General features: G+C 31.2%; 1 protein-coding gene across 1 annotated transcript in view; it reads right to left on the reverse strand.

Moving 5' to 3' along the window:
- Positions 1–65: 65 nt before the first annotated feature.
- Positions 66–19,631, reverse strand: part of LOC110994720 (elongation of very long chain fatty acids protein AAEL008004-like) — a 35,925-nt gene continuing 16,359 nt past the window's right edge. The window contains exons 2-7 of the mRNA XM_022261529.2: positions 14,044–14,109; positions 6,007–6,197; positions 4,705–4,785; positions 4,048–4,210; positions 3,562–3,698; positions 66–2,370 (exon numbers count right to left, since the gene is read on the reverse strand). Of these exons, the coding sequence (XP_022117221.2) occupies positions 2,164–2,370; positions 3,562–3,698; positions 4,048–4,210; positions 4,705–4,785; positions 6,007–6,197; positions 14,044–14,109 (845 nt within the window). The 3' untranslated portion in view covers positions 66–2,163. The remainder of the gene's footprint in view (positions 2,371–3,561; positions 3,699–4,047; positions 4,211–4,704; positions 4,786–6,006; positions 6,198–14,043; positions 14,110–19,631) is intronic.

The following is a 19,631-nucleotide window of genomic DNA, read 5'->3' on the forward strand; positions in this document are numbered from 1 at the left end:
TTTCGTTAATTTTGCAAAATTCCTATTTGTCCAGAATAAGTACATAAAAATGAAATAAAACAAAATAAACCAAATATTATTTATTCATATGATCTTAGTTGTAAAATGTTCATGTGTAATATTGTAAAATACACTTTTGCCGGTTAAAATAATTGACAATGACAGAATACCATGTCTAAAATTAACCCACGATATTTATCACTCTAAAATTGTATTGTAATTTTCATTGAGTAATTCCCGATTACATTCGATAAAAATATATTTTTACTTATGTATATTTATAAATGTACTGACTATTACCTCCACTTAAAAATATTGCCCAACTTAACTTTAAATGCCATAAAATACCACTTAAACAAACGCATTCACTTATAAACACTTATTACAACACAAACATACATAAAAATGCAATATTTCGTCACATCTAAGAAAAATTTCAGACAAATAAAATCTTCAAAGAAACTCGTCTAACGTAGATGTTAAACACATTGTATTTAAATAATTGTATGTGTCAAATTGATCATCTACAGATATTTGTGTTAAAATTGATATAATGTTTTAAACAAAAAGATCGGGCTTCATGCTTTGAAACATAAATTTCGGAAGTGTCTATAAATATAAGACAGCCAGATGATTTTCAAATATTACCCAGCTAGGAACGTAAATCCTGGAAGTAATGCCCCGAGATTAGAGCCTGCAGTATCAATTCAGCAGGCAATTCTTCAGTATTACATATCAATAATAGCGTTTATTAATGAACATTATTTTTGGTTATAGTAATAAAGTGAATGTTATAATCATTAAGCATGGTTCACCCAAGAACATGTTATATAAAATATTATTGTCTGTATTGTATAAGATTATAATATATATATGGCAGACTTATTGAATAGGCTTTATCAGTTACAATTATTGATCGATTATCGGTGAATTTTTAATACAAGTGCAAATTTATCTATTTGCATCCTTTGTATTAAGAAAAATATTTGTCGACTTTATTTTTTGGAACTAAATTTTATGAGCGCTTCTTCAGTCTGAAGGTCAAGTGATTTTCGAAACAGAAACACTTTCTTACGCCTTACTTTACACCACATTTCAAAGCTATCTACGTACGCAGAGTCAATCATTATGATATTCACAGTTTAGTTCAATATAAAGGATGTTCTCGGATCAGCGTCCTTACATTTAATCTCTAATTGTGCCAGCGTTTTAATATTCAAATTCGATATAGTTAATATAAGATTTGACAATGATCATTACACTCATAATGTAATTGTAACTTCTATGTAAAATTCTACCTTTTTAGACAAACTTTCCCGCCATTATGTGTAGCAGAATACCATACAAAAATGGGATCATGTTTGGAATCGATCTTGGAAGTTACAGTTAAACAGAGCCGGTACGGCCCTGCTCTATTTATCTGTGAACTTTATTATACTAAATGTTATTTGTTTCAATGAACGACTCTTACATCTTGCCAATAAATTTTCACGCATTTATATTTAGATAAAAATGTACAAGACATGTATTTACCACTTTACTTCAAATAATTTAATATTTGGAAAGAAAATTAAGTAAAAATATTGCAGTCCAAACTTCATTGAACCCAAGTTTTCGAATTATGGACGTACAGACTCATACTAGCTATGTTCAATCATAAAAAGCAGAGAACTGTTTTGTCCAGAAATACTTTTATATAATAAATTCATATTCCACGAAATATGTCGATGACGCACGCGCAACTAAATCACGACAATCATTTATTTAATCCACCAAATAAACATCAAGGATTTAAAGGCACATTACATAATATTTTAAAAGTCTAATCGTAGCCCGTAAACGAACAATTGATTATTATATCTACACACCCTTAAGCTATCCTTATAAAAAATCTTACATGCTTCGTTTTAATACTTTGATAACAATATTCTTTAAATACTATTAATAATCAGTAGATTCAAATTACTGTTTTAATATTTTAAAAACTTGTAAGTTAATGAATTCAAATACTGAACATTCCATTTTCAAAATTTGAACAGCAGAACGAAACATTTAAAAGTCAGCGCAATTTTTTTTTTTTCGTTCAAAGAGTTTTACAACGAAGCATTACGTAAAGCTAAATCACAATAAAACGAGTTCTAATACTAATTGAGTATCGTAAGGCTAACATTCTTTTCCCTCTTTGTACACCGTGCTGGTAGATACGGCTGGTCTCCTCTTGTCAACAATGTAATTTTTGTAATAAAAGTTACCAAACATATATAAGAACGCTCCAGAGTTGAGAGACAGTAGGAAGTTGATAAACTTTGGGTAGTTGCAGTCACAAAACATGACAGTAAAGTTATGGTAGAATATGATGCAGAATTGGATCTGAAACAAACAAAATACATGATGAGTTATGTATATGTTACAAAAATATTTGGGGGTCCACGATAGTGGATCTCAACACATACACTGATAGTACCTATTTACTTACATCATACTATCTTATAATATCAAAACATATACATTATTTATAAAAGTACCTATGAAGCAAAAAAATATTATATATGTTTATAAAATTGTGTAAGTTGTAGGATGTTGGTATGCGCTTTGTGGTCACAATACATTGTGAACTTGTAAAAACAAAAAAAAAATACAATTCAATTAATAAATGTATAAATTAACAAGTGTTTTTAAGTTTTTAATACTAAAATTCACTACAGTTATAAATTTACAGGAAATCAATATCAGGTAAGTAGGGGTCTACCCAACACGGAAAACATGGCAAGGGGTCTACGACACAAAAAACTCTGGTTTAGATTATTATTTTGCCCTGTCATTTAAATTTCAATTCGAAGATTTTTTTGTTAGGACTCATTTCACATTTTGGATTATAGAAGAAATAGAATAAACGTGATTGTTTTCAAGTAAAATAAGACACTCTATATATATTTTATACATAAATAATAACAAAAAACGTAAACGAAATGTTAATTACAGATTTTTGTTTGTCCGGCGACGCAACCCCCTTAGCTTATAACTATTATAAAACCCCTAATTTAGTTTTTGTTTGTTTCTAGTTTTAAAAGATTACAGACAGTTGATAACTAGCTTCAAACATTATGTTTGATTTATAGAACATCAACGACCGACGTCGAACTATACTCAAATCATCAGTTATCAAAAACAAAGTTTGTGTTAACTCTTCAAACGACGTTTGTCCATGCTCATCTGTGTATTTTACGTTAAAATCATTTTGTAGCTATACTCTTTTCTTTGAAAGCTTTGTAAAAGAGTGGCGGAAAGTTTCTTGCCAGTTCTTCTTACCCGCTCTACGACCTTGACTTGCGAACTGGTTGTAAATGTAAATTTACAATTAATTTAATTTGTTTTTTTTACGTTTATAAGTGTACATGTTTACCTATATAAATAAAGATATTTTTAGTTTGAGTTTGTTTGTCATAACAATTTTAACTGGTTTTATTTAAAAATATTTTTATCTAGATACACACATGTGCCATAGCACGATTAAACGTACGCAAAGATCAAATCTAAAGCGGGATTAAGTTATAAACTTACCAATTGAAGCGTAGTGACATGACTCTTCCACCAAAGTAATTTCTGGTATTGCGGGCCAAGTCCAGAGATCAGGTAATAGGTGTACATGATGATGTGAATAAATGAGTTAATTACTCCGAGAAGAGTTCCGTGGCCACCTAAAATATGATAATTGGTTTATGTTTTTATGATCACCCATGAGCAGATAGCTTGCGCATGCGCAAATAGTTTCGCATCTACTTCGATTGTCAGGTTCACAATGAAGTTTTATGGAGCAATTCTGGCTATATTTATTGCACGAGTAAAGTACAATACAGTAAATTATAAATCGTAGGTACAGGTAGTTGATCACACTTGCATGAGAAACCAATCAAAACAGAAATTTATTTATTCGGTTCCCATAACCTCACCAAGGTTGGTATTAAGCACTAAAAAGTTATGTTAATATTGCAAAAAAACGCTTTTATATAACTAATACCATTCAAATAAACATGATGTATGTACTACCTGGCAAGAATTTGACTCCAATCCAAGCACAAATAGGCATCATGGTGTGATGGTAGAGATGGAGGAAGGATATTTGTCTGTTCTTTTTCCTCAGAACAAAGAACACTGTGTCCAAGAGCTCCACAATTTTCGCAAAGAAGTACCACCATACAGCTGCTGCCATCTGAAAAAAAGAAAGGTGTGTTTAATTAGTTTAAAACCACAGGAGATTTACCAAGTAGAACAAGAAAGACAGTAGGAGTAATAACATTGGCACTATGTTAGAGTCTAGAACTATTAAGCCAAAAAAATACGCTTATGTGATTTTGTGAAATTATTAATAAGCAAATTCATTTCTCTTTCTATATGGGCAAGAGCAGCGCAAGTCATCCATAAAAACACAATTCGATGCAGATAATCTATATTTTCTGTTTAGGGACTAATTCGGTCGGTCATGCACTTGAAAACCAGACTATTGTGTCCATGGGCAACTGTTTGCTTCCAGTCTCATAGTGTGTTTGTACATGGGCAACTGTTTGTTCCAAGGCTCATAGTGTTTGTCATTGAGCATTTGATTGCTCCCAGTCTCATGAAAAGTGTTAAGAGAAGAGGAAGGAAAACTGATCAAATAATCCTGCTAAATCTGAAAGACACCCATAGACTAATGTCTGTACATACCCTTTTAGCTTTCGGGCTATCCGAGTAGTCCACAGGCTGGCAGGAAAAGTTATAATCATTCCACCAACCAGCTACTAGACCCTGAAAACCCAAAGTAAATGTAAATATTATTATGTCAATAACATACTGTTATATTTGTCACAGCTCTATAAACACGGATATAAGTTTAATGTTTGAACTTTGAGACTATTTGTTAAATATTGTCTCAATTGAAGGTCGCTTAGTACAGTAAAATGTATTTAATTTAAAAAAGAATTGTTAACTCTAAAATGCCTTTATTTAAATATGGTTACCATAAATGACAGGAATATGAAAAATAACAGGTTGAATTGTGAGCCTGTTTCGGGTTAAGAACAGTGAAAATCAATTAGAAATTAATTGTATACAATGTCATATCATATTTTAAGTATGCATTAAGAGACTTCGTTTGAAAATTTGATATATACACACATAATATATCTTATTTAAAATATATTCTTTAAAATTATTATTTCAAATTTATTCTTTAGTGAAATTGTGACATTATTATGTCGAAAAAATGCATATTTTAATGTTATACATTCATGTATACATATGTTATACATTTTGTGTTTATAAGTATTATTTATTACGACCGAAGATTTTTAATATCATTTTTATATTCGTGTTTTTGAACATATATTTGTTAAAAAATAAGATTTTTTGCTGTCTTTTTACGAGTGTTTTTTTTCAAGTACCCATATTAATACTGATATTAAGATTTTTTATAGAACAGGGAGTAAACTGGCAGTAGTATCACCTGATATTAAGTAATGGACTCTCAATGCCAGAGGGCTCTCGAGTACGTGGCCGGCCTTTTAATTTTGCATAAAGTTTGTGTATGGAAAATTATTATTTAATTAATGGTTTCATATACATATACTAAGTTTCTATGACGCAAAAAAATCAACTATGTATGCATTAGGTACACCTACTCGGGGATCCAGAAAAGAAAACTTGCAATGAACGGATATAGAAATATTAGGCCTGACTAGCGGTTGAGTTCTGTTTTTTTTTTTAATTTAGGACCCAATAGAATTATCTAGATATTTTATAATACGCTTAAAATCGAGTTAACCAAGGTAAGAAAGGAACTAATCAAAAGTATTAAAAATAAACGTTAATCCTCATAAAATCTACCGCAGAAATATTTGTACTTTCGCTGTTAAAATAAAACGTAATGCTGATTTATTAACGCTAACGTCATTTAACGAACGACAGACAATAAATTTACTTTTAAACTACTAATTACGTGTGTATACATGGACATGGTTTTATACTTACTTCGTATACTAAGTATATGCTAATCAGAATCTGTGATACATTATACAATATGATAGTGTTCTTCAAGGAGTAAGGTTTCCGATCTCGCATATACCGAGGGCCCATAGATGTGCAGAAGTATAGGTATGATGCCAGTACCGTAATTAACGGTCCAGGACCTGACATCATCCACCAGTTTTCCGTTCGAGGATCTGAAATTAATAAAAAAGTATTTAAAAATTTTGAATGGACTATTTTTTCAAGTATTTATTTTCTTGAATCCCTGAGCAAAATATGTTTTATATCGTTAATCATCAATGAAATATTCTATATTAAGCTATTGCATAGATTTTATCGCGGCGACCGAATCTAGAAATTCTTTAACGAAAAAATCTAACACGCGATGACGTAATATAGGCGTAAGAGCGGGATAGAATGCATTCTGCGTATACACAATTACACAGCTCTCTGACGAAATCGGTGACATAGGGAAAGCGCGGTCGGTGCAGCCTGTACGCGTTAGAGTGAGACAAAGTATATAGGCGTGTTAGTCTGAGTCTGGTAGAGTGGTAGATTGTCATTGTAGAATATCAAATAATAATAAGAAAAAAACTGCATAATTAAAAAATAAATAATAATTTGATGAAAAATGCTATGCAATAGCTTTACAGCGGCAGTCCCCTGTGCCACACGTTTTTTTCTATAGTATTAAATCTTTATAAGAGTCACGAAAAAACAATTGTGAATAATAATAATAACAGCTGAACAAAACAATGTTGTTAAAACCTTTTTTGTTAATATTACGTATTCCATATTTGGCTATATCTTAAGTATAATTGTTTTATAATGTACAATTTATATTAAATGTCGGATTACGAAAACAGTAGTCCACAACAATAACAGTTATCCATAACAACCTTTATTAGTCTGTATGTATATACTATATATATATATCCCGATCTTAAAACCTACACAAACACAGCTGGATCCTAGCTAGCTAACTTCGTTTCGCCACAAACTTCCAGAATAAACGTAAGAGAACGTTTAGTTAGAGAAAGATCATAAAATATGTTGAAATGAAATTTTCCCGAACAAATAAAAATCTTCTCTTAGTACTCCCCCCCCCCCTCTGTTTAACCTTTTAACTATGTTAGAAGTGCGTTAGTACGACTAAAAAGCTAGTTCTAAAGACATATAAAACTCCAATTTGGTTGCTATGTTGACCTATCAATCCAACGCAGACTTGTTATTGAGTGTGTTGTTGTATTCACTGCATAACTTGATTACACTACCAAGATAATCTAATTAGGACAGTAACATTTAAATTTATTCTAGATTTTTCTTGATACAATTTCAACTTATATTATCCTTTTGTATTAATCATAATATCATTTTTATGTTCGTGTTTTTCAACACATTTTATTAAAAATAAGATTTTTTGCTGTGTTTTTTGCTAAGGTTTTTTACATGTACCCATTTTAATACTATAATTTAAGTTTTTTTTTATATAACAGGAAGTAAACGGGCAGAGAGAGATGTTATGAGTTATTTACTGCGAATAGTTAGCTTGAACCATAAACAAAAGTTAGTTAGTGTGACGAAATATAATTACCTAACTTACTAACACACTCTTCTGTCTTTGTCTGAATTATTGTTTATAAACGATATACATATAATAGATACATAATAAGCGGTAACGCGGGTCCCGCCAGCGGGCTCCGACTCGCCAATAAATATTGTCGCCGGGATTCGAGAATCCCACCAGACCTAAGACTAATCAAACAAATCTCTTTTTAGGAAAGGGAAGATAAGAGTTTTCTCTTCTCTGGCTAGCTTCTCGGCCAGATATCAACCTGATCACCTGCCTCATAGGGTATATATATGGTTCTTAAGTAGTCAAGAAAAAAAAATGTTTTACCGCTGTAAAGAGAGTAAACTTATAAGTGGGTATTAGTATTAGTATGCAAATATCGCATATAGATTTCAAAAGGTAATTTTATGCGGTAGAAACGTCACAATAATATCGTTGTTCTGTTTATGTTACCTGCTTAGAATATATATTACCATTTGAGATTGTTATGATTTTTTATGGAATCGATAATGCAAATATGCTTCATGTCTGAATTTACATTTTTTATTAACAAGATTCAAAGTCGCTTATCATCGAATTTGAATATTTTGACATGTGTATATTTTTTCAGAAATGTCATTAACACGGGTAAAACAGCAATTTAACTATGGCTAAACGTTTCAGAAGATAATTTTTATATTTCTTTAGATTAAGGTTCTCTTTTTTTTAAGATTTGGCTATGCACTTCTTGCACTATACTCATCATATTTCTTATTCTAGTGTTTTCTCTTACAAGGGTTGCCTGGAAGAATCCCTTGTTAGCTACATGGTCGCCCTTTGCATCCCTTATAATTTGGATGTATTATGTTATTTATTTTTACAGTAACGAAGTGTGAATAAATAGATTTGAATGTATTCATTTTTATAGAAACAAAGTGTGAATAAATAAATAAAATAAAAATCAAATTTAAATATGGCATTGTTGGATATATGCTAAGTATTAAATCGTTTGCTAAGGTTATGAAATTTCAGTTTCGATATCCAACTGAAAACTGTCATTAAAAAAACGCCTAAAAATTCGTGAGTGAGGGCGATCGTCGTTGTATTGAGCACGGAAGCGTTCTGTGAAATAAAACTGTCCACACATCTAGTTACTATAATTACTTTGTAAATATGGAGTATCGCAGAACTTTAGATGTTTTTAAGGTGCCTTATTAAAATAAAATATTTGAATATCTTTACTATCAACCAAAGACCATTTTGTCAGAAGTACAATACAGGTTAATAGTATTCTAAACACGTTGCGATCAAATAATTCTTGTGCATTGTCGAATACTTGATAGCTTATTAAATAAATATTATCTGCGCATTGTTTTTATCGTCTTTTGTTTATTTTATCATATTCAGTTAGGTAGTTTAAAAATAGTCTTGAAATCAGTTCTTAAATAAGAGCGATATCTGCGGTATCCATGTAGCGATAAAATAGAAAAAATCTGAATATTATGAACCATTATAATCGTGTGATAAAAAAGAACTATGTTTGTTTGAGTGCTGTGGCATTTGTAAACCCGGATTTAATTTTTCTCTGAAATAATTATTTAGATGCTTGAAAAAGAACATTTACATGTTAGTTACAATATCAAGCCGTGCGCGTTATAAATCTAAGTAATAAGTAAAAGTAACAGTATATTATTTTATAATGCGACTTTTTATTAAGCATTAACTTTTTAACAACTTAACAAATTAAACACCATAGATCATAGATAAATCTTACAGATACAAAATTATAATCACATAATAAAACAGTTAAACATACAAATAATTTAAAATCAAATTTAATTGTAAAACTTTATTTTATATTTAAACATTTTTTTTTTGGAATTGTTTGATAAAATAATTTTTAAAATTAATAATTGAAAGTACATACATAACAATCCTTTACACGTAAAATTCACAGAAAATATTACATTAAGCCATGCAAATCATTACTTTTATTCATATCTTGCAATGCATTATTTCCTTATGACAATTCATGTTTTCTTGCGTTTTATAGGATATTTGTTTTAACTGTAAATGTGTTTACATTTCATTTAGTTTTTTTAATCATTTATTTAGGAACCAAGCAAAGCCCTACGACAAATATATGGCCTGGGGCTTGAGACGAAATCAGTTTACGATAGGTGTGACCCAGTACCGCAAAATATATGACAAATATTATTTCCATACAAATTCGTATCGTGCATTTCGCTCAAAAATCCGCGTGCGATTATACGGAGCGCGCGTTTTTATACGCCTAATTAACATGCCTTAAACCCATATTGACATTTCACACATAGAAAACTCTACGAATAACAAATTTTCAAAGATACATTTAGGAGTCTTGTAGTTTAAACAATATCCGCCATTAAATATTGTTTACACACAATTTAATCCAATTCCACTGACATTACTGTTAACTATTATATGTATCCTATAATTTCTCATACAATGTTAAATAAAAAATATGTTAAATACATAATAAATAAAAAATGATAATTGATGATTAAAATGTTAACTTAAATGTGTCAATAAGTTAAGGTTAGGTTTTCATACTCATTAGATAATTAAATTCATATAAACTCGTTAATTTTCAAAAAAGCGTCAAAATTTATAATACCAAACAAATCATATCGAATCCATATTGGTAACTTTAGTTAATCTTAAGTGCTAAACAGAGCTAAGTGACAAAAATTTAGTACAGGAATGGAGTGTCTTTTCCTTACACATTCTTATGTTAAATATCCTTATGAGTAAATTAAGTTAGGCTTAAATTACTTATTAATCTTAAATTAGGCTAGACCGTATTATTATGTATAAGTTCACATGTAACTTTTTTGAACGTTTATGATATAAATCCTACATAATACAAATAAATCATACAAATGTTATAACAATGAGGTAAAACTCTTTGTCACTCTTATATAAGAAAAAGAAAAAGGAGGTATTTTTTATAGAACAGGGGCAAACGGGCAGGAGGCCTACCTCATTCTCAGTGATACCGCCGCCCATGGACACTCTAAATGCCAGAGGGTTCGTGAGTGCATTGCCGGCCTTTTAAGAATTAGGACGCTCTTTTCTTGAAGGACCCTAAGTCGAATTGGTTCAGAAATACTTCAGTGGGCAGCTGGTTCCACAAAGTGTTGGTGCGCGGTAAAAACTGCCTTGAAAAACGCGCTGTTGTGGAACGGCGGACGTCGAGGTGATTTTGTAAGGTATCTTTTAGCAACTCAATTTACACTTGATTCGTAAATATTTACGTTGATGATCAGAAATGAGGTGACACAGACTAATCCTACGCAAATTAATTCGTGGGTACAAGGCATAAATATTGATTTTGTTCGTTAATCAAATGTTCACGATAATTATATTTACATTTCCTATTTGATTATTTTGTAACGACGTTATTTCCCGTGAACTAACACTTGACACTTTGTATTTGTACGTTATTTTTATTCTGTGTAAATATAACAATTAATTATTAATTGTTTTATTAGATTTATGTACTTAATTAATTTCAGACGGTTTGCGAACGGACATTACAGAGAAAGCTAACATTAAAAAAAATCAGCGGCGCTACAACCTTATTAGGTCTTGGCCTCAGATTTCTGAATCTGTTTCATGATCATTTTTTTTAATCTAATGTGCAAGTAGGTGATCTGCCTCCAGTGCCTGACACACGCCGTCGACTTTTTGGGTCTGAGACATGTCGGTTTCCTCACGATGTTTTCTTTCACCGTTCGAGCAAATGTCAAATACGCACAGAGAAAGAAACTCCATTGGTGCACAGAAGGGGATCGAACATACGACCTCAGGTATGAGAGTCGCACGCTGAAGCCACTAGGCCAACACTGCTCAAAGCTTACATTTAGGACACGAAAATATAAGTAAAAACTGAACGTAGACGAGAGAAGAATCTTAAGGAAGTTGTACAGGTAAATACAACTTCCTTCTTGCTTCAAAAGTAAATAATATAATTCTTACCGTTGCCTACTAAGTAATGCATTTTTATGTATTTTACGCCATTTAACAACTATGCGTCGTTGCATTAACATAATTTGTCTGGGATTAACTATTGTATAGATAGGTTCCCTTTTTATTTGGTTTTGTATGTTTTATATATTATATTATTTCTCCATGTATATGTGTCGTTGTCATGTTTTGTTTTGTTTGTATCATTTTTAGTTTTAGTTATATTAGTGAAACCTATTGTGGATACATCCAATGTATTTATTTTATTTTTATTGTAAAGATGTATCTGTTTTGTTTCCAAATAAATAAATAAATTCCACGCGATTTGTTAGAGCCCCAAGATATTACTTAAAATCATTTTAAACTTATAGGATATTAGTAAACATTTGTCGTGTTCATAGCGCATACGAATTCCAACGACAAGATTCGAAGTAAATATGTACAGGACGCAAGTGTTAGGTAAATATTTTGCTGTCAGCAATGTGCTCATCGTTTTGTTGAATTTAACAGTTTTATTGATATATAAAAAATATTTTATTGATATCTAATAAAAATATTTTTTATATATTATTATTTATAGCCTTATATCAGAATACAAGATATATAGATTACATCTATTGCTTTTGTTAATCTACGATAACTGATTCTGTGTGCCCACGGGTAAAGGCCTCTCCCATTTTTCTCCATTTTTCCATGTTGTATATCAATCATCCAGGTCTTTCCAGCCATTTATTTTTTATATAAGGACTTGCTAAATAGCTGCTCAGTATTTTGAACAAATTAAATCAGGGTTCTCCTAGAAAAGAGCGTACCAATTCTTAAAAGGCCGGCGGCCTAAAGAGAGCTGAACCTTAGTTGCTTAAACTAGTGTGTGGACATAGGCATAATCATTGTATAGGTTAAATTGTAATTCATTTAAAGACACGCACTCCTTAGTGAAATTTACTGATAGAAAAATGTAAAATGCCTTCATAACGAGAAAATTATTAATTATCTGTATTGCTTAATTATGCTCGTGGAGGCCTACCACAACATTCTTAAATAATTTGTAAACTATTCAAACATTCGTGTATATTTAACAGATTAAATGGATGACTCCGAGTAAGACATTTTTATTCTTCACTACAGTCTACCCTTGATAAATAATAGGGAAATTGTCTCATCCGAGGTTTTGCATTCATAATATATTATAGGAAATATACTAATCACATAAATAAATTTATGAATAATTATTGAGTAAATTACCTCACCTATTCGTAATTTATAATTGTATAAAGTTTAATGTACACACTGAAGCAATAATAATTTGTTAATGTAACCGGATTTTGCGAAAAATTAAACGGGAGTAATAAAACTAACTACTCAAGTAATAAAGTATAAAATGTATTCTTATAATTTTTCATTTATTTGCTATCTTAATTCATACCGCGAACAGTCTAGATAGATGTAATGTTCTGATGAAAAATAAACCAATTTTACGCTAACATATAGTAGAAAATCATTTTAAATTTTGAAAATGAAACTACTTAATTTGGATATACATTAAAAAAGTATATTATACGACATGCAAATTAATTTTTACAATTTTCTTAACCTTAAATTAATAATTAAAAATTGATAAAAGGAAAATAAACTAACTAATTTAAAAAGTTTGGTCCCTGTGTGTGTGGCATTTTGTTGCTGTATTGCGTATTAATTCGGTACAAGTCTTACCAGAGAGTAAGACGTATCTCAGTTTAATATGCTTTATTAGCATATTAGCATTTACATAAGTCTCTGTCGTTTTAAATAAAACTACTGAAACCGATATTAAATTAAACAAATATCTTATGGAGTAAAGACTCTTGGGCGCTAGGATTCAAGTGCGCAGGCGCTCATGAAATATTTAAGTTCGCGCCTGGTAGATAGTACCGGTAAGTTCTGTTGCTTTTCTCGAGCAAGTATCGCAATACAGCTAGAAAATACTGCCAGCGTTAAAAATACACTACCACAGGGACCAAACGATTTAAATATGTTCCAAATATTCATTTATTAGAACTATCTATATACTATTAAATACAGTATTTGGTTTATTTTGATAGAGTTTTTTCCGAAATGGTTATACAGTTGCGACAGACCGAAACATCGTGACTATAGTTCGTGGGTTATTATTTTATATTGCTAGTATTATGAATAAGATTACTTTGGGATTGCAAAAGATATATTTTAAGCAAAATAGTCGATCACGTCAAATTCTAATATTAGCTGTTGTGATATTGTTTAATCATTTACTGAAACCTTATTTTATATGAACCTTAGATTACTGAATATGTTTCATAATCATTTAACAATCTAATAGGCAAGTAGGTGATCAGTCTTCTGTGCCTGTCACACGCCGTCGACTTTTAGGGTCTAAAGCAATTTTGGTACCTCTTCAAAAAAAATTAAAAATGTCAATTGGTGACCGCCATATATTATCTATTGAAATGTTTTTCACTTACCGCTATTCCTCTCCATAAACCGATTGTACGAATCCACGATCGACATGTTGTATCCAAGATTAGCACCTGTAGACAAAGAAGAACTTAATAATTCGTTCACGATATTTTCAATAACTGCAAATGTATGTTGTACAGTATGTACCGTTATTAATCTACACTAATATTATAAAGAGGAAAACTTTGTTTGTTTGTTTGATTGTAATGAATAGGCTCATAAACTACTGGACCGATTTTAAAAATTCTTCCATTTCTAACCATTCGAAAGCTACATTATCCACGAGTAATATAGGCTATATTTAATTTTGAACAAAAATAGGGTTCCGTAAGATATTAGGGTTTTTCGGACACAAGGTGTAAAAAATCTACCAAAAAGTTACTTATTTTGCGTACCCTGCCAAAACTATTAAAGATAGAACCATAAAATGTTCTAAGTAATTGTAGATCTTATAAATATCTACAAAATAGTCTAGGACACTCTATACCTATCTATGTCGAGTGACGAACAATAACCATAAATGATATACATGGCAAAACGACGTTTGCCAGTTCAGCTAGTGTATAATAAAGTGATAGCTTTCACGTTTCCAGTGCTTAAACGTACGTCAATCTCAATCATAGAACAATATATCTAATTGGTTTAAAATAAACAGAAGAACATCTTCATAACAGGCTGGTATTGATAAGAATTACACCATATGAAAGATGTTTATTGCCAGTCCTCTTCCGTTCTACGCTTTTGATTTGAGATCGGCAATGTAAAATTAGAAGCATTTAATGTATATTTCTTTTTTGAATTTGAATTTGGAATAATTTCCGAATGTTTTCTGTGTTGTGTAAATATCAAACGGAAAAATGTTTAAGTAAAAACTAAACTAAACTTGGATATAACCAAACAAATTGGGCACGAACGTAATAAAACATAAACTAGTGACTAGATGCTCACTTAAAGATAAAATTATTGATTATTATTATCATAAATCAAACTTCATTGTATCTTAAGAAATAAATCTTATGATGTAAATTATAGAGATATATGTCTTCCTTGTAATACAATGTACTTAAATAATGATTACAGTATAAAGACGTAACCATTCCGTAAACTAAAATGTATAAAAATTATATTTATGTTTATATATAATTTGTATTATTATTATCATAGCTATATATGACAATTATGGTTAACATAAATGTTACAATTAATTAAATAATACACAAATAAAGCTACTTGTATATAATTCCTTTTTAAGAAATAAAAGGAATTAATTACAATCAACAACGAACTACCTTGGTTAGACAGATATGCACTTATTAAAATTTATCAGCACATTACCGAATATATACAGCTCCGGGAAGATCTTTTATTACAAGATATTTTATCTGCAATCTGAAACTGTACTACTTAATAAAATTAGACTTAAGGAATTGCAGTAATATTTAAAGACAAAAAAGTCAGGACGATGTTAAAAATACGACATATTAAAATTTAAATCTCTTGCTTCCAAAACGGACGGTGACAATATTTAAAGGATATATAATAGAAGGAAATAATACAATATGAAATTGCAAACAATAAATATCATATTCGTTCATATTTACCTTAACAGAGCAACCTATGCGTTCAGTTGTTATTAAAAACTGGCACCCAAAAATTGTTATAACACACAGCTTGATTACAACATCGATTAGCCTTCAGTGAACATTATTATATTTTCCCCTCTACTTGCTTTACATTCCTTAATGTCATTTACCTAATTACAGTCATTAACAATTGAGAAATGTTTCTCGTGATTCAACTCCAAATCTGGTGTTGTATAAACACGATCGACAACGAAATCTATATTGTCTTTTTTTTTGTTTTTTTTTTATAGAACAGGGAACAAACGGGCAGGACCTGATGACGGAGCACCTGATGTTAGGTGATACCGCCGCCCATGGACACTCTCAATGCCACAGGGCTCGCGAGTGCGTTGCCGGCCTTTTAAGAATTGGTACGTCTGAAAATCTTCACAGGCATGCGTTTTCACAAGCTTTTTAATGCAGATCCCACCAAAGTAGTAAGAGAATCCATTTAGCAATGGTCACCGAAACTACCTTGGGTATTTCTAACAAAGCCGCATTTGGAGGCTCACTAGGTAACATTCCACCTGAGACCAGTGAGGGTTCAGAATTAGTACCACGGTAGGAGGAACTTCAGCTACTTTGTTCTTTTATTCTATTCTATGTAGGACAGTATTTTTGAAAATTGTCTATCTTATAGAAGGTTTTGTGGACGTATTTCGTTTAGCAGTTTTATTCCTTACTTCGACTCGACCAATCCAGTTCAAGTAGATGTTCGACGTCAAATCGTAAGAATTCGTAAAAAACCGAACAGTCAAATGAGCAATTATGGCACATGCGCACGATTCTTGAGAATTGTTCCATAAAAATGTTTTGAATTTAATTTAAAAAATATTAAAACCTATCCACTTAACACTGCATCATCTTATACACAGCATTCTCCGTTCGTACCAATTTTTTTACAAATATCATATAATATTAATAAGCATTTTCCGGTAGACCCAAAATGTCTTCAGTACGAACCACCGGAGAACTAATTGAGATCAAGTCAATAGTGCAATTAAATTAGAAGAAATTTCGGAGAATAGCCGACCTTCAGTAATTTGGGACGCGCATGCAGGAGAAGAATGGTACATTCTTCTCCTTCATGTGTCAATTGTAAGCCTAGAAATATACTAACTAAACTTAACTAAAATCTATACTAATATTATAAAGAGGTAAGATGTGTATGTAAGTATGTTTAAAAAGAATTGGCTCAAAAAGTACTGGACCGATTTTATAAATTCTTTCACCATTTGAATGCTACGAATATCACTGATTAATACGCTATAATATTAAAGTATATATCAATATCTACGAAAAATGTCGACATAAATTTCCTCCCGTACGAAGCCGGGACGGTCTAGTCTTAAATATAATAGTAAAATAATTTATCAAAAATATGAATGTTAAATAAAATTGCTTAACCTATTTAATGCATGAGATGAAGACTCCTTTCTGTTTCAATTTTGGGCTGCCAAGACAGGGTACTCCAAAGTAATGGCCAGGTTCATGACAGTGGTACAAAATGGAAGTGTTAACGACAATCATAAATTCACTATCATTAATTTTGAATTATTAATTATACTAATTCATTATATGTTTCTAAACATTTAATTAATTATAACTATGAACTTGAACTAGTTATCGCAATCATTCTTTGAACATTACAAATTATTCACTATTTGTTCTAATTACAACGTTATTGTAATTGTTAATTGTACAATTTTGTAAACATTGTGTCATTACTATAGAAATCTAGTAAGTATGTGTTATACTAAGTTCAATGGCAAAGATTATACAAGCATGGAGTGTTAAACATGGGCTTGTTTGTACAACGTTTTCACACAGTTGCTGGAAAATACTTTCAAAGAATCATTTTCCAGGGGTCCACGGGACACTTGACAAGACGTTAGGGTGACAAAATAGGGTGTTAATACCCTTTTACCGATTTTTTTTAAAGTCATCCATGGAAATTAAATAAATACGATTTTTGTGTCGAAGAAAAGGGAGAGAGCGATTGAGACTTTTCGAGAGAGAGTGGAAACAGCGAACGTAGAATAAAGCAAATAGCCATGGAGCGAGAGTAGGGAGCGAGTGAGAAAACTCGCGAGAGAGAGTGAGATAGAGCGAACGTCACATCACGCACAGTCCCTCGGAGTGAGAAGTGGGAGAGAGCTATTGAGAAAAATTGAGAGAGAGAAAGGGATATCGAGAAAAATACACGCTATTCGTTTAGTACCTACATATTAGAACTTTAGATGTCAATTCTGTAGCAAAACTTCTTGTGCAGTAGGTAAACGCAGATTTTTACTCATTTATATTATAGTTAGCATACATACCGGCAAACATCATGAACAAATGTCCTGGACTGCGCAGTAGCGATTTCTAGGTATTATTGGAAGGGAGGGAAAGGGGGTTGGGGGCGATGTTATTTCCGAACTAATTCGACTCTGGATCTATCAAGAAAAGAGCATGCCAATTCTTAAAAGGCCAGTCGCACTCGCGTTCATTTTGTGGTCTATAAGAAAAATACTTAAGATCATCACACAGTATTACACGCTTGATCGTACGATTATGGACCCTACAAATATAACGCAACAAAAATGTTAATTCGATAGGAATTTGCTATTGTTTTTATCACCAATGTCAACTTGCAACATTAATTAGAACATACAATTAAAAACTTCACACTGACATTCTCACGGTATTGTACTTTTTGTTTATTTCAAAATCAGAGGAACTAGCTGATACCGCGATTGCATTCAATTCACTTAAATCTTTGATCGAAATCTATGCTAATATTATCAAGAGGAAATATTTGTATGTAAGTATGTTTGTAATGAATTGGCTAAAATAGTACCGCACCGATTTTAAAAATTCTTTCAACATTGGAATGCTACATTATCACTCATTAATATAGGCTTAATTAAGTAAAATAAGGATATATCAAAAAAATAAAAACGTTTATTTCGGAACATAAGATCATCACTTATTATATACACGTATCACTTATTCCACGTCATTAAATTTGAACCTGTAGGCATCCCTACTCATCGACAAAGAAGACAGAGAGTGTGTGAGAGAAAAAGCCGGCGTAAAAAACTCTCGCTACTCTTTTAAAAAAGAAATCTTCAAACAATACTTATTTTAAAACAAATATAGCAAATGAATTAGAAGTAGCCTGCCCAGCACTAGTCCCAGGCCCTTTTATCAACTAGATAATCGCTAACTTTATAGTAAGCCTCTTTACACAGCTTTTCTTTAACTGTATCCTTAAATGTATTATAAGGCAAATGTGTAGGTTTAATTAAAAATAGTAACTATAGCCTCGCTGTCCTCTATAGTAAACGTGTTAAACCTAACCCATGACTACTGTTATTCAGATTAATTACCTCCATTAAAAATAGTGACAGCCGTTATCACAAAAACGGTCCTACTAACACACTTTACGTGTCAAAGTCGCTAAGATAATTATCGCATACCAAAAGAGATTCGATGGCCTCCAAGGCCATTCGGATGTCCGAAAACAGAAAGTGTTGCAACACAACTTGAGCACTATATATATTCAACCTACATAAAATTAAGGTATAGATTTTACATTCTTGACCAATGTCTTTGAACTCTTAACTCTGCTATCCAGTATATATTTCTAGCCTTATATCAGAAATACAAAATATATACATTATAACTATTGTTTTTCTTTATCTACGATAACCGAGTCTGTGTACCTAAGGCCTCCCATTATCCTCCACTTTTCTTCATGATACCACTAATCTCATACAAGTCTTAATTTTTCCAGCCATTTCCCCGATTTCTTGTGGTATGTCCAGGCCTTTTCCATTTCAGTTAATTTATTTTATATGTACCGTCAGCAAAGCCCGTTTTATCTTTTAAATTATTGTTACATATTTCGTCAATTCTTCTTTTGTTTAAGTATAATAGAAGTATTATATACTTCTTTCCACTTTATAATACTTTTTTCATCGCTA

The sequence above is a fragment of the Pieris rapae genome, chromosome 16 (assembly GCF_905147795.1).
Source record: "Pieris rapae chromosome 16, ilPieRapa1.1, whole genome shotgun sequence".
Lineage (NCBI taxonomy): Eukaryota > Metazoa > Arthropoda > Insecta > Lepidoptera > Pieridae > Pieris > Pieris rapae.